At 44.7% G+C, this 17211-nt stretch overlaps 1 protein-coding gene across 1 annotated transcript in view; it reads left to right on the top strand.

Annotated features, from left to right (window-relative positions):
* LOC132576853 (protein dispatched homolog 1-like) overlaps positions 1–17211 on the top strand; it is a 157322-nt gene that overhangs the window by 91382 nt on the left and 48729 nt on the right. The window contains exon 2 of the mRNA XM_060246095.1: positions 16190–16725. Coding sequence (XP_060102078.1) covers positions 16217–16725 — 509 coding nt within the window. The 5' untranslated portion in view covers positions 16190–16216. The remainder of the gene's footprint in view (positions 1–16189; positions 16726–17211) is intronic.

Below are 17211 nucleotides of genomic sequence, written 5' to 3'. Positions count from 1 at the left end.
CAGTCTTAATTCTAGTTCCTAGACCCAGTGCTCACCTACTAGATTAATTATTTTCGTAGAATCATAGAGTTGGAAGGGACCTCCAGGGTCTTCTAGTCTAACCCCCTGCATAATGCAGGAAACTCACAAATACCTCTCCCTAAATTCACAGGATTCTCATTGCTGTCAGATGGCCATCTAGCCTCTGTTTAAAAACCTCCAAGGAAGGAGAGCCCACCACCTCCTGAGGAAGCCTGTTCCACTGAGGAACCACTCTGTCAGGAATTTCTTCCTAATGTTGAGCCGGAAACTCTTTTGATTTAATTTCAACCCATTGGTTCTGGTCCTACCTTCTGGGGCCAATCCCAAAACATCCTCTATATGACAGCCTTTCAAGTACTTGAAGATGGTGATCATATCACCTCTCAGCCACCTCCTCTCCAGGCTAAACATGCCCAGCTCCTTCAACCTTTCTTCATGGGACTTGGTCTCCAGACCCCTCACCATCTTTGTCGCCCTCCTCTGGACCCGTTCCAACTTGCCTATATCCTTCTTAAAATGTGGTGCCCAAAACTGAACACAATAGTCCAGGTGAGGTCTTACCAGAGCAGAGTGAAGTGACACCATCACTTCATGTGATCTGGACACTATACTTCTGTTGATACAGCCCAAAATGGCATTTGCCTTTTTAGCCACCACATCACACTGTTGACTCATGTTCAGTGTATGGTCCACTAAGACTCCTAGATCCTTTTCGCATATACTACTGCTAAGACTCCCCCATCCTATAACCATGCATTGGATTTTTCCTACCTAAATGCAGAACTTTACATTTATCCTGTTAAAATTCATTTTATTGGTTTCAGCCCAGTTTTCCAGCCTGTCGAGGTCATCCTGTTTCTGTCTTCTACTGTATTTGCAACCCCTCCCAATTTAGTATGATCTGCAAATTTAATAAGCAGACCTCAGATTCAGTGGGAGCTCACAGGAGCACAGCTCCTGAACCTTTCTGAGAATTCCACCTCCTCCTTCTGAGAGTTCTACCTCCTTGTCCATTGAATAGTATTGCAGCTACATAACTATCCCTGGATGAGCTCGACCACCTATTTTCCTCTATTCCTTCTTCCAAATCATTTATAAAGATGTTGAAGAAGAAGATATTGGATTTATATCCCGCCCTCCACTCCGAAGAGTCTCAGAGCGGCTCACAATCTCCTTTACCTTCCTCCCCCACAACAGACACCCTGTGAGGTGGGTGGGGCTGGAGAGGGTTCTCACAGCAGCTGCCCTTTCAAGGACAACCTCTGCCAGAGCTACGGCTGACCCAAGGCCATGCTAGCAGGTGCAAGTGGAGGAGTGGGGAATCAAACCCGGTTCTCCCAGATAAGAGTCCACACACTTAACCACTACACCAAACTGGTCCCAGGACAGATCCTTGAGGAACCATTCACAAGCACTCTTTGGGTGTGATCTGTCAGGCAGTTACAGATCAACCTAACAGAAACAGGATCCAAACCACATTCCACCAACTTGTCAACAAGGATAGTATGTGGAACCTTATCAAAAGCCTTACTGAAATCAAGATAAACTATGTATACTTTTTGGAAACTCATTCTGCAAGTGGCCTACCTTGCAGGGTTGACTTTTTTGTTTGGTCTCAGAAGGGTTAGAAGTGTACCCCTTGGCTTCTCTGGCTGTTGGGATTGTTGAAGGGGCTGGTGGCAGCTACTAAGACTGGTGGTCATGAGGGCTGACATGCCCAAGGTTTTGTAATTTTGTATTCTGCAGGCTCTTACCAAAGACCCCTAGGACTAGGAGTCTCTGACAGGGTTCACCTTCCCCCTGCAGATAGACAACGTGATTATGGGGCAGAGTCAACCTTTCTGCCTTGCCTGGGGCCTGGGAGCCATCTGCACAGTTGTGGGTGGCTGTATGTCCCTGATCCCACCCTCCCTCTGTGGACAGACAATGTGATTATGGGGCAAGGCCAACCATGGCCCATAATCACATTGCCAGCAGGCAGACTGAAAAGCTAATCTTGCAGATGGGGGAATCAGGTCAGGAACATATATGACAACCCAGTACAACAGCATGGATCCACAGTGTTGTACCTGGCCGTGGGTGAGCTCTGCTTTGAAAACACCCCAGGAGGAAATTGGCCATGTCCCATAATCACATTGCCCACAGGCAGACAGAAAGGCCATGGTGGCTCCAGACGGAGGGCCTGTTGGATCTGCAACAATATGGCTACCCAGTATAACAATGTGGATTCACAGTTGGGTAACTGGACTCAGATGGGCCATGATGATTCTCAAACACCCTGGGAAGATTTAGCTGTGCCCTGTGATTACCTTGCCATTGGGCAGAATGAAAGACCATACAGAAAACCACACTGGAACATAAGGCTAGACTGTCCAATGGTGTGGATTCATCACCTGGACTTAGGTGGGCTCTGTTTTCAAAATACCCAAGAAGGATGGTCCCATGCTGGTGGACAGGAGTCACCTTGCCAGCAGGGCGGAGTTGTGGTCTGGGTGAAGAAAAGCAGTTATGAAAAAGTTGACAAGTTGCCCTGGAAACTTGGACTCTGTAGGCCTGCTGTGCCCAGCACTTGCCCTGCCTCTGGTATCACCCTGGCTGCAGTGCGCTTGAAAGGGTATAGCTCTTGATTCCTGAAGCAAAGGGACACATCATGGACCTTTGATATGCAAAGTTGTTTCAAATCAGCATCCTGGTACACAAGCCCAACCCTGGCCCCACGGCCGACCAACCATAAGTTACTCTTCAAAAACACCACTGGAACCTCAATGGCATCAGTGACCAAACCCAACTGCAACCAGCCCTCCCATGCCCAGGAAGGATCTGCCAAGATGCCAAATGCAAGTAGTGGGGCAATTGACACAGGCAATATGCTGTGCCCTGGAATCTGTGGAAGTCCCCCAGGTTACCCAAACCTTATGTGATGTCGACGGGTTGGAACTGTGACCTGGGAAGGAAGACATTTGCCCTGGGAACTAGGCCTACTATGTCTGCCTGGCTCTCCTGGAATCACCCTGCCAGCGCTATGGGAGAAAGCAGATAGCTCTGCAAAAATCTTTCCTAGGTGGGCTTGGCCACAGAATTCCCACCCCATGGTCACTCCACTATCATGTGCCTTCCCCCAAAAAACTAGAACTACACAACATTACTATCTGTCTCAGGGAATGCAGTCAGCTGCCGGTGTCCCATTGCCTCAACAGATCTGCCTCCCAAGCACAGGTTACATGGGCTAATTTACGCAGGCTGCTTCCAGTGCCTGGGATCACTGGAAGTCCCCTAAATTAGCCTGAACAAGGGATGCAACAACTTCAAGTCACATCTGACAAATACTATGAGGTAGTGCTATAAGGAGGATGTTGCTTCGGGAGGTACTAGAGTAGGAGGTAGAGTAGAGTAGGAGAGGAGGTATCCCTCGGAGGAAGTTTCAGGTTGGCAGCCTCCAGTCAGCCGAAGTTAAAGCTGCCTTCCAGGCAAAACTCCAGTCAAGAATTGAGGACCTCAGTTGCCCCACAGACCCTTCTCCAGAAGCACTCTGGGAACACCTAAAAACTACCGTCCTGCAGATCTCTGAAGAAGTCCTCGGGTTCTCCACAAGGAAGAACAAGGACTGGTTTGATGAGAACAATCAAGAGATCCAAGAATTACTGGCAAAAAAGAGATCTGCCTACCAAGCACATCTTGCTCAGCCCTCCTGTCCTGGGAAAAAAGCAACCTTTCGCGCTGCATGTAGCAACCTCCAGCGCAAGCTTCGAGACATTCAGAACGAGTGGTGGACCAAGCTTGCAGAGAGAACCCAGCTGTGTGCAGACACTGGTGATTTAAGAGGGTTCTACGAAGCCCTGAAGGCAGTATATGGTCCATCATATCAGGCTCAGAGTCCCTTGCATAGTGCAGACGGCCAAGTGCTCCTCACAGACAAGGCATCCATACTGAACCGGTGGTCAGAGTATTTTCAGGTTCTCTTCAGTGCCAACCGCGTAGTTCAAGATTCAGCAATCCACCTCACCCCACTTCAACCGGTGAAAACAGAGTTGGATGAGATCCCCACCCTAGAAGAGACTGTTAAAGCCATCAAGCAACTGAAAAGTGGCAAGGCAGCAGGAGTTGATGGAATTCCACCAGAGATCTGGAAGCATGGGGGCACAGTACTACATAGCTCACTTCACAAAGTACTTGTCACCTGCTGGGAACAAGGCAAATTACCACAGGACTTTCGCGATGCAATCATCATCACCCTATACAAGAACAAAGGGGAAAAGTCAGACTGCTCCAACTACTGGGGGATAACCCTGCTCTCCATCGCAGGCAAAATCCTTGCCAGAATACTCCTGAACAGACTGGTGCCCACCATTGCAGAAGAACTCCTCCCAGAGAGCCAGTGCGGCTTCAGAGCTAACAGGAGCACCACCGACATGGTATTTGTTCTCAGGCAGCTCCAAGAGAAATGCAGGGAACAGAACAAGGGTCTGTATGTGACTTTTGTCGACCTTACCAAAGCTTTCGATACCGTTAGCAGGAAAGGCCTGTGGCAAATCTTGGAACGTTTAGGATGTCCCCCAAGGTTCCTCAGCATGATCATCCAGCTACACGAAGACCAGCGAGGCCAAGTCAGACACTGCAACGACCTCTCGGAGCCCTTCCCAATAGGCACAGGTGTAAAGCAAGGCTGCGTTCTCGCGCCAACTCTCTTTACGATCTTCTTTAGCATGATGCTTCAAAGAGCCGCAGTAGATCTAGATGAGGACGATGGTGTCTACATCCGCTATCGCACCGATGGCAGCCTGTTCAACCTGAGGCGACTAAAGGCACACTCCAAGACAATGGAAAAACTCATCCGAGAGCTACTGTTTGCTGATGATGCTGCACTCGTCTCCCACTCGGTATCAGCTCTGCAGCATATGACGTCCTGCTTTGCAGAGGCTGCCAAGCTATTCGGCCTAGAAGTTAGTCTGAAGAAGACAGAAGTTCTCCACCGGCCTGCACCCCAGGAAGATTATCACCCTCCCTGCATCACTGTGGGTGAATCAGTTCTGAAGACAGTCCAGCAGTTCAGCTACCTGGGGTGCATCATCTCCTCAGATGCCAAGATCGACAAGGAGATTGACAACAGGCTGGCAAAGGCAAACCGTGCATTTGGCCGACTGCACAAAAGAGTGTGGAGCAACAAGCATCTGAAAAAAGGCACAAAGATCAATGTTTACAAAGCGGTTGTGATGACAACCCTCATCTATGGCTCCGAATCGTGGGTTTTATACCGTCATCACCTGCGACTCCTTGAGCGCTTTCATCAGCGCTGCCTTCGCACCATCCTCAACATCCACTGGAGTGACTTTGTGACCAACACTGAAGTCCTCAAGCGGGCAGAGGTTACCAGCATCGAGGCACTGCTGCTGAAGACGCAGCTGCGCTGGGCAGGGCATATTTCTAGGATGGAAAACCACCGCCTTCCCAAGATTGCCCTGTATGGCGAACTCTCCACCGGCCATCGAAATAGAGGGGCACCAAAGAAGAGGTACAAGGACTCCTTGAAGAAATCCCTTAGCACCTGTCACATCAACCATCACCAGTGGTCTGACCTAGCCTCAGATCGCAAAGCATGGAGGCACACCATCCACCAGGCTGTCTCTTCCTTTGAGAACACACGCATAGCTGGTCTTGAGGACAAAAGGAGATTGAGGAAGAATCGCACTGCTACAGGACCAACCCTAAATCAGACTTTTCCCTGCAGCCGCTGTGGCCGGACCTGCCTGTCCCACATTGGTCTTGTCAGCCACCAGCGAGCCTGCAGCAAACGTGGACTATTGCACCCTTCTTAAATCTTCGTTCACGAAGCCAAGCCGAGAGACTAGAGTTCTTCTGGTTGAAGTTGATGTTTTGGATTGGCTGCCTCTTGCCCAGCAGAGGCAGCCATCCTCCTGCCCATGCACCAGGGGCATGACCCATAGACCACATGCTGGGATTACCAGAGAAGAGAAGCTATGGGTGGCACATGGGACAATGACTGGAAACCATGATCTTACTCTTCCAGGTCCAGAGCAAGGTGGCCCAGCAGGGGGAGGTTGACCTTCAGACAGGCCCAGATGGGAGTGGTGGGGGCTGTGGATGTCTCCCAAGTGGGATGACACCCACTTGCTCTGCTTGTTAGTAGGAGGTCAGGGAAAGAATTTGATAGCCTAGCTAGTAAGGTCTGGCCATGTGACACTTTTGCGTGCCCAGTACTCAAGGGGGTCAGGATTGACGGGCTCAGGGGACTCCATGAGGTATTCCCTGACCATGACTTTGATGGAATCCTCCACCTAACACCCCCCAGCACTGGTCCTGAGCTCCCACTTTACTCTCACTCTGACATCCTGCACCACACTCTTGCAATCATGGCATAGGTGGATTTCCACCAAGTGGCCACATCCTAAGCGAGCCAGTGTTTGTGTTCCTCCCCCTCCCCTGCCTCTCATCCCATCCCCCACTTAGTGCTCCCCAGTCCTAGGTCATCCCTCACCACCAGGAGCAGCGTGCATGCCCAGCAAATGATGTTTCTCAAGCATGTATCTCTCACAGCTACCAGCATATTGGCACTGGCATCCATGATGTGTCTACCATCCAACCACTCCCTTAGGCTACTCTATATACAATTGCAGCAGTGTTTGCCACCATGTGGTCTGCATCCATTCCCTATACATGGAGGAGAATAATCTTGTAGCCAGATGACAGTAGGCCTCTCCCCTCCCAGGGTGTGACCACAGTCCTTTCCTCTGGTTCTTAACAGTGGGCAATGGGAGGGAGGTAGCCATGGTGATGTCTGCTCTAGAGGTCCACTGTTAAGTGGATGGTTCAGGTTTGCACTTTGGAGAGCCTGGCCTTAATAAGCTCCACCATGGAGTGGTGCGTGGAGGGCAACACTCAGTGGCTCATGGTCCTCCTGGAGGGGATGATGTACCAGGCAGTCACATGTTGCATCAGCTGGTGAAAGGCTGCATCCTCCACCAGGGAGAACAGTTGGCCATCCATGGCAATCACCTTGCCAATTAGGTGAGTGATTGTTTCCTGAGCCCTCCCACTTTTCCCCAGCACTGGCAGTGTTCCTGTGAGCATGACCTCTTGGAGAGTGGCTTGCCTTATAGTGCTAAGCATTGTGCCCAGAGCAGCCTGCTTTTCCACCTGCCTTTCCCTGCTGAGTGGGAGTGGGCCTCTTCCACCTGCCACTAGTGGATGGCACTCCTTCCTCTGGCAGCAGCAAACTGGGATGTGCCCTTTGCAAGTGCGTCCAGAAAACAGTGGTGGCAAAGTGTTGTGGATCTGAACACTTCTAGACACAGGCATGGCACTCCTGCCACTCCACCATGCACGGGTCACGTATCAGGGTGCTGAAGTATTTCCATGCGATGAAGTGGAACCATGTCCCCACACCCATGGTTGAAGCATGTGGAAGGCAAAGGTGCTTCCTGGCATTGGGTTGGGGAGTGCTAGATGAGAGCATACCTATGGAAGCAGTAGCAGCAGGGAGTTGGAAATCTTGGGATGTGGAAGGGAAGGATGCATTACTGCTATCATTATCTTCCCTTCTGAATACAGTTTTATGCTACAGTTTAGGCAGCAATGCCAAACTCTCAAGAGCCACGTGGATGGAACAGGGAAGTGGGCACCAAGACCTCCAGTGATGTGCTTGGGGACATCCTCTAGTGGGAGGGAGACTGCTTGTTTCCCATGACCAGTTAGCACAGGGGAAAGTGATCACATCCTCTCACAGCCACGAGCGTGACCCCTTCCAGTTTGGTGTAGTGATTAGGAGTGCAGACTCTAATCTGGGAGAACTGGGTTTGATTCCCCACATCTCCACATGCAGCCAGCTGGGTGACTTTGGGTCAGTCACAGTTCTTGAACTTTGACATGTGAAGACAATTCACATGATCAGGTATGATGCTTCTACTGTTGTGGAGTTTCTTTGGCAGAAATTTTTTAAAAATGAAAAATAGCTTCATTAGCATGAAGAGGCTGTATAGCTGAAAGCTTTCTCTAGCAACGAATAGGAATGAAGTCAGACTGCATCATAGCATGAGCTGAATTGCAGGCTTAAGGTAGGAGGGTATTTTTGTTTAAAGCTAGACCTTTTTCTTTCCCAAGAGTCTTGGAATTCTATATATCAAATTGTTAAATAAGCCAGTTCGCTGACTCCCAAGTATTCTAAAGATTTAAATGCTGTGTGCTATAAAGCAATTTAAACCACATTTCCAATACATCATTCTTACCTGATTTTGCACTTTTCATTTTGAACAGTAAGTAGCAGCAATCCAGATGAATTTTCTTGAACCAGTGTTATTTCAAACTTGCTCTCCCCTTTAGATAAAAACAACTTTTAGAGCAATAAAAAGTGTCACCTGGACCCAGAGTAATGGGTAAAGTTTATCTGCAACTAAAATTAACATTCACTTGAGTGAACACAAAATCCAACACATGTTTGAATGTAGTACAACATTACAGTTCTTCCTGAAGACTTGAACTCCAGAGGGCAGCTGTCTGCAAAGAAAACAGTGCTCAGTGTTGTGGCAAAGAACAAGCAGGATTGTTAATGGAAACTGTTCATATGTAGAGTTTCTGTGTTGCTTGATTAGACGAGTTTTTCCCTAAATTATCTGAATGCTACCTGGTGCCCATTTAGGCCCGTTTAAGCCATTAACAGGTCTGAATTCTTCATTTAAACAGAAAGTCTCCAGCCTTTGTAGCCACAGGGATATTAGTGAAATATCCCAGAGTGGCATAGACTATAGGACTGGGATCTAGGAGGCCAGGTTCAAATCCCCACTCCACTGTGGAAGCTTTCTGGGTAACTTTAGGCCAGTCACCCTCAGCCTAACCTACTTCACAGGGTGATTGTGAGGACAAAATGGAGGAGAGGAGAAAGATGGAGTTTAAATGAAGTAAATAAATAAACTTGGGCATGTCTGTAAGATCATTCTTCAGCAGGCTGGCTAGCTTCTTTCTATAAACCACTCGCATTGATAAGGTACATATTAGAAGGAGGACAGAAAATATGTCAAATATAAAATGACATGCATGGGTATAGAAAGTACAAGAGATGGTAAGGCATGTAGCCCTGAAAGAGTTTGTTTTGTCCCCATTGTGGCTTAGCTTTAGGGGAGCTGAAATGGCAGATCTTCAATAGCTGAATTCCAGTTCAAGCTGTTAACCAATTACTTGCATAGTATTTGCAGCCATATCATTTTCTATATTGTATTGAATACGCAGGGGAAATTGTTGATTCCTGTGCAGTGTTCTCATTGGTGTACTTGAGCTTCTTGTTCAGAAGGTAATTCTTCAGCATGTCATGATGCCCATTAACATAGTGCACAACAGGTTCAGGGGTTAGCATGTGTTCAGAAAATGTTTTGTTATGGACTATATACCTACTAATATGACTTCTTGTAGTAGCATCACTGAAGCTGCTTTGTGCTCCATGAGAAAATCAAGCTATTTCAGTTTTAGAATATTTCAGATGTCTTTTCAGACAACTAGATTTGCAAACATTTATACTTTTTCTTGTTCTGTGAGGTTTAAATGGGCCGTGCTGGTTTGGGTGCATGGAGGGATCTAAGATGATGTTAAGCAAGAGTGCAAAGTGGTCACTTGAGCAAAATATTTTTGCCTAGAAAATGTTGTAAAATTAGAATGAGTTGTTTGGTATTTGCTTTCGAAAGAGCCTGGGTATAATCTAGAACAGCACTTATTCTCCCCCCCCCCCCTACTTTATTCAACACTTATTGTTCCTCCTCCCCCCCCCCCCCATAGCTTTAGGCTAAAGACTTATTACTGCAAACTGAAGTGACTGTGAGAAGCAGCACTCTGCGTTGCTATGGGCAACATTCCATTGTGCAAAGCACCTTCTGCTCATTTTTATGATGAACCAATTAAATAGTTTGGCTAGTTGGAATATTTGAACCACTCAGCTCACTTGGTAGTGGTAAAGGAAGAAAGGTGATGTTGCAAAGTCCTTAGGAAGTGAAAATAATCAATTTGAGTCTCAACAAACTGTTAATTAATGCCAAGTTTTAATATTGCATGCGTTCAAGAGAGGTTGAAACAATAATGGCACTTGCATTAATAATTAGTCTCCAATTATGTACATGTAAAATAGATAATTCCTCAAGACTTTCTCTACCATATTCTTAAAAGCCCAAGCTTCCATCACATTTTAAGATCACACTATCAAAAGAGGAATATGCAGATGGAGGATGGCTCAGTTCTTAATGGTTCTCCTTGCATTTTGTGGAACAAAGAAAGTGGGCTATAGTCTTTTTTACCTGTAACAATGGGGTGACCCTATGCAGTGGGGGTTTCAGTAGCTTATCATTTAGTCTTATATGGAAAAGTGTCTAATTTGCAGTGTGAGACAGGACAGGCTGCCCACTCAGATGTTGTAAACTACACAGAGATAATTGTCACTCAGTCATCATATAGTACAACAATTCATGTAAGTACGTTATGAATTGATACTAGAAATCGGGTGCTTGCAAATCTTCATAGATTTCATCCTGTCATCCATCTGGGTGATTTCCTGTGTTATACCAATGCTACGCCAATGAGGGCTTTAAACTAAATTATATGGGGGAGCGAGACAATAATTCAAAGCCTCGCATGATGCCAGAAACTGAGGATAAGAACATTAAAGATTTGCAAAGAGCGGCACATACACTAGGTAATGTTAACTTGCAGGCTTGTACAGAAACTAAACCCTCGGGATGCATAAAATGTGTATTCCGATGACTCTACACTAATGCACAGAGTATGGGAAACAAACAGGAGAAACTGGAAGTCCTAATAAAGTAAGGAGACTATGACATAATAGGCCTTACTGAAACTTGGTGGGATGACACAACTGGAATATTAGGATTCAGGGGTACAACTTAGGCAAATGAGAAAGGGCGGAGGTATAGCAGTATATGCAAAGGAGGTATATACTTGTGAGGAAATATGTGAATCTGAGCATGGCAGCTCAGTTGAGAGAGTTTGGGTAAAAATAAAAGGAGTAAGAAATAACAGTGATATTATTGTGGGGGTCTGCTATAGACCACCAAGCCAGGCAGAGGACTTGGATCAGATACTTCTACAGCAGATTTCTAAGTTCTCCAAGAGAAGGGATACAGTGATCATGGGAGATTTCAATTACCTGGACATCTGTTGGAAGTCCAACTCTGCTAAAAATGAAAAGTCAAATAGATTCCTGACTTGTCTTGCTGACAACTTCCTTTTCCAGAAAGTGAAGAAGGAAACAAGGGGGTCTGCTATCTTGGATTTGATTCTCACCAACAAGGAAGAATTGATTGAAGAAGTGGAAATAGTGGGCACCCTGGGCAGTAGTGACCATGTGATTTTGGAATTTACAGTCTTAGGGAAGGGGAAAGCTATATGTAGTCAGACTTATAGGTTGGACTTCAGAAAGGCAAACTTTGATAAACTTAGAACTATGCTGGGTAAAATCCCATTGTCAGAGATACTTAAGAGGAAGGGTGTTCAGGAGGGGTGGGAGTTTCTTAAAAGCGAAATACTGAAAGCACAATCACAGACGATTCCTATGAGAAGAAAAAATGGGAAAAGCCTAAAGAAGCTGAAGTGGCTCCATAAACAGCTCTCTAAAGACTTGAGAAATAAAAAAGACTCCTTTAGGAATTGGAAGGAGGGCCTTATAACCAAGGATGAATATAAACAAATCACCAGTGCTTGTAGAGAAAAAGTTAGGAAAGCTAAAGCTCAGTATGAGCTTAGGCTGCCCAAAGATGCTAAAAACAACAAAAAAGGGTTCTTATGTTCAGAGTAAGAAAAAGAGCAAGGACATGGTAGGCCCATTGTGAGGGCAAGAAAGTGAAATTGTAACAGGTAATGAAGAGACGGCGGAACTGCTGAATTCCTACTTTTCCTCAGTCTTCTCTTCTGAGGGAAATGGTGCTCAACATGGCAAAAACAGAACATATAAGGAGGGTATGAAGTTCCAACCTAGGATCAGCTTAGGGGTAGTACATAAACACCTAGTTTCTTTAAATGAAATTAAGTCCTCAGGACCAGATGAATTGCATTCAAGGGTTCTAAAAGAGCTTGCGGATGTAATTTCTGAGCCTCTGTTTATTATTTTTAAGAATTCTTGGAGAACAGGAGAGGTGCCGGAAGATTGGAGGCAGGCGAATGTTGTCCCCATCTTCAAGAAGGGGAAAAAAGATGATCCGAGTAACTACCAACCCGTCAGCTTGACCTCTATACCTGGAAAAGTTTTAGAACAAATCATCAAACAGTCGGTCCGGGAACATTTAGAAATAATGAATGTGATTACTAAGAGCCAGCATTGTTTTCTCAAGAACAAGTCATGTTAGACTAACCTGATCTCTTTTTTTGAGAAAGTGACTACCTTGCTGGATCAGGAATGCTGTAGACATTATTTATCTTGATTTCAGTAAGGCTTTTGATAAAGTTCCACATACTATCCTTGTTGGCAAGTTGGTAAAATGTGATTTGGATCCTTTTACCGTTAGGTGGATCTGTAATTGGTTGACAGATTGCACCCAAAGAGTGCTTGTGAATGGTTGCTCATCCTCTTAGAGAGGACTGACAAGTGGAGTATCTCAAGGATCTGTCCTGGGACCTGTATTGTTCACCATCTTTATCAATGATTTGGATGAAGGAATAGAGGGAATGCTTATTAAATTTGCAGATGATACTAAATTGGGAGGGGTTGTAAACACAGAAAAAGACAGAAACAGGATACAGGATGACCTTGACAGGCTGGAAAACTGGGCTAAAATCAATAAAATGAATTTTAACAGGGATAAATGTAAAGTTCTGCATTTAGGTAGGAAAAATCCAATGCATGGTTATAGGATGGGGGAGACTTGTCTTAGAGTAGTATTTGCGAAAAGGATCTAGGGGTCTTAGTGGATCATACATTGAACATATCAACAGTGTGATGCGATGGCTAAAAAGGCAAATGCAATTTTGGGCTGTATCAACAGAGCTATAGTGTCCAGATCACGTGATGTGATGGTATTGCTTTACTCTGCTCTGGTAAGATCTCACCTGGAGTATTGTGTTCAGTTTTGGGCACCACATTTTAAGAAGGATATAGACAAGCTGGAACGGGTCCAGGGGAGGGTGACGAAGATTGTGAGGGGTCTGGAGACCAAGTCCTATGAGGAAAGGTTGACGGAACTGGGGATGTTTAGCCTGGAGAAGAGGCGGCTGAGAGGTGATATGATCACCATCAAGTACTTGAAGGGTTGTCATATAGAGGATGGTGTGGAATTGTTTTCTGTGGCCCAAAAAGGTAGGACCAGAGCCAGTGGGTTGAAATTAATTCAAAAGAGTTTCCGGCTCAACATTAGGAAGAACTTCCTGACTGTTACAGCGATTCCTCAGTGGAACAGGCTTCCTCGGGAGGTGGTGGGCTCTCCTTCCTTGGAGGTTTTTAAACTGTGGCTAAATGGCCATCTGACAACAATGAAGATCCTGTGAATTTAGGGGGAAGTGTTTGTGAGTTTCCTGCATTGTGCAGAGGGTTGGACTAGATGTCTCTAGAGGTCCCTTCCAACTCTATGATTCTATGATTCCTATGTTATACCAAATAACTACTTAATATTTGAAGGTGGCTCACTACTCTAAGTATCAGAAAATTGATAGCACATATATGCTGCCCCATGGAGAATGCTGATCTGTTCAACAACCAGAATTGCTGCTGGTTGGCATTATTTATTTTTGCATGGGGGAGAATGAAGGGCATTTGTGAGAGGAAGTAGAAATGGCAGACTAAAATGGAAAAAAGTCTGACTATGAAAACACTATCATGGTTACAGATGAGAGGTTTCGTTTCAGTTTACAGGTATGGATGTCTAAATACAAACAGTGTACTGAATATAATTTTCCAAATTAGTAAATATATGAAACGAATGTTTAAGAAACATAGTTTATCATATAATATTGTAATGGCTTTACTCAATTTTACATCAGTATGGTTTTATGTTTATAGAAATTAATCAGTTTAGACCTCTATTTAGGTGTGTTTCTAATGTAAAACAGTTGTTGAAATCAGCTTTTTATTTATTTATTTATGTTAATTTATAGTCCGCCCTTTCCTGCAAGCGGGCTTGGGGCAAATAACAACAAAAGTTAAAACAATTAAAAACTACAGGCTAAATAAAACTGTAAAATACAATAAAACAAATAACACGTATGTCACAGGCGGTGGTTTCCATTGGGTGCATTCTGTATATCAGTACAGCAGTTGGCCCAGAGATGGAATTTCTTGTTGATCTAAATAGTTTTTGAAATAATTTTGTCCTGAATTAGCCTACCCTATACCATAAACTTCAAGGTAATCTGTGTATAAACATAAAGATATTTGGCAGCACCATTAGGAATCTCTGCAGTATACTGCTATTACTTGCACCATCTCTTAGTGAAAGTCAACTTATTTTCCTCTTCATAAAACCATAACAGAGAAGTATAGGAATAACCAATGATACTAATTTTTTTCTGTGGAAGATCAGTTTTTAGATCATATACTTCTCCTCCTTATGTTAAGACCTTGGGTTCCTTTTGACTTTAGGCTAAAACTTCTTTCGGCTTTTACATTTTTGACCTCCATTGGCCACTCAGCACACAGGAAAACTTTTATCTTTATAGTGCTTTTTTTCTAGTTAAGACCATTTTTCTGGTACAAAACCACATTTGCCTTGCCTTTGATTTCTGCTGCTTGGGAGTAGTTTACTCAGATGACAATGCTGATCTTGCAAGGAAGTAACAGTGAAAGGTTAGAAGGGAAAATTCTCGTCCCAGTAAATGTCCAGGGACTAGTTCAGTACATTTTCATTGAAAAATCACAATTTTGATTAGAGGAAGGAGCCCGTAGCAGGGTCCATGGTATCCTCTAAAAATATCCTCATGTTCCAAGTCCTGTGTGTGCTTTTAGTATTGTTCATTCTAGTACAAAGTCTCTTATCCAGCTCCACCAAAGCTCTTAGTTAGGGGTGTGCGCTCAGTATATACAGGGGAGTAGACTCACTGGCCCGCTCTTAGTCAGAAACCTCTGGCTTTCCTTATCCCTTTTATGCCTTCCTTTTGCTTCACCTTGCTTGGAAGCAGGAGAAGGTAAAACTGAGGGGTTTAAAAGCAAGCTGCAAAGAGGAGTCAACTCAGGATTGGCTGGGGCAGCGTGGAGCTGGCTGGGGTTGGCTCCTCTTCACAGCTAGGGTATTGGGGGGGGGGAGCCATTTAAAGGGGACATCTCTTTAAATGGCTTTCACAAGCCAAGCTGTGCAAGTGAATCGAAATGGCCAGTGAGCTTGGTGGCTGGCTGTTTCAGAGTTCATATGGTGCTGCTCAGCTTGCAAATGCCATTTAAAGAGATGTTCCATTTAAAGGGATGTTCCCTTTAAATGCCTTTGCAAGCTGTGTGGTTGACCAGCACTTCTATTTATGGATCATTATTATGCCCTATGTGGACCATTCCCCTTAGGATATAGTGGAACTGAATACATTCAGTGATCCTGATTATTTCCTGAATCTCAATATTGATATTTTCAGGTTCTATATATTCAAACCTGAAAAATACTGACTTTTTTTGTGCACACCCCTACTCTTAATTGCTAGTTACAGCCCCTCCCAAACTATTCTCTATAGTTCCTCATTATTTAAGGTTTCTGTCTTGCTTTCCAAAATTCTCTTGTGTGCCAGACTTGCTGTTTCTCCTACTAGCCTAAATACTTTTTGAATCTCTTCTGCTGTTCAGTCTTCTATTGTCCAAAGGCTGCCATTAGGGATGGGCACAGACCCGAACACCGACCAAATCTGGCCCAGACTTTACCTTGTTCGAGGTTCGGAGAGTTCGGTTCGAAAGTCACATGTTCAGACCAGGAAGTCTCCAAACTTTCTGCCCGGTTCGGAACCTCTTGTGCACTCTTGGCAAAGAAACTCCACCCATGGAGTTTCCTGCTGAAAAGTGGGTATGGGTGGGATATTTCCAGCCATCGAGGGACCAATAGGGACAGTCTGAAGCTGACAGGCAAGTCTGATTTCCAATGACAGGCATCAATCTGACTTCCTCAGGATTGGGGGGGGGGATGTATATAAAAACTGAAAGAATTGTATCTTTTGAATATTATGATTAATTTTTCTTTATTCCCCCCCCACACCTTTGCAGTATTGCAGGCCATCGAGATTCTGGAGTATGGCTACAATCAATGGGAACAATGATTTTGCAGTTCTGAGCAATGGCACCATTCCATCCAGTGTCACTAGTTCTGATATCCTTACAACCAGTGATTGTAATGCTGCAGTCCCAAATCTCCCATCTAAGGAAACCACAAGAAGAAAAGTGAGTGAAAATGGGTGCCTTCAGCTTAATGGCATACTAAAAGCATCATTTTTGTCTGTAGATGAGCAAAGAACCCCACAGGTGGTATCACAGTGTTGCCATTCTTGCCCATATCATCATCCACTAAATAACCATAGTAGTCAACAAGAATGTCTTTCACTGAATGGCAGTGCAGCAGCATCTCCATTGACTTCATGCTGTTTAAACCCTCATACTGAATATTCAGCTTCTGCTTGTCAAAAACGCACACCCTTATATCAGCCTGCCTGCCGTCTTCAGTCCTCTCCATCTTTCTGCCTACATCATCAGTGGCCTGAACATTTTCAGCACCAGCCTGTGCCACAACATATCACCCTTATAAGGTAAGTCAATTATATCTTCTGTAATGTCTAAACTGATATCTTCTGTAATGTCTAAACTGAAAGCTGATATCAGTTTAGATGTGTTTTGTTTTGCTTCACAGTATAGATTAATTTAAAGCAAACCATGATGAGCAAAATATTCATTTCTAAGGGCATGCAAACTGGTAGCTCAAGAGCACATAATGTAATAATGACATAACTACAGAAGTTTCGATATTTAAAATGTATACAGGTCTGGCTATTTAAAATGTACACTGGTCTTGGCATCTCCAAAACTGCTAGTCTTACTGATGACTTATGAACTTGGACTATCTTATCTGATGAGGTACATGGATGAAACAAGTGTTGCTGAGCGGTATATGTGATTCCAAACCATCCAGTCTGTTCAACCATGATGAAACTTACCTCCTTGTTTGAAGTCAAATAGAATTGTAACGTACATAACTGGAATTGTTAGATTCAAGTCCAGTAGCACCATGGAGTTTT

This window comes from Heteronotia binoei, chromosome 1 (genome assembly GCF_032191835.1).
Source record: "Heteronotia binoei isolate CCM8104 ecotype False Entrance Well chromosome 1, APGP_CSIRO_Hbin_v1, whole genome shotgun sequence".
NCBI lineage: Eukaryota > Metazoa > Chordata > Lepidosauria > Squamata > Gekkonidae > Heteronotia > Heteronotia binoei.
The sequence above is the reverse complement of the archived record's forward strand: the minus strand, read 5'-3'. Positions and strand labels throughout refer to the sequence as shown.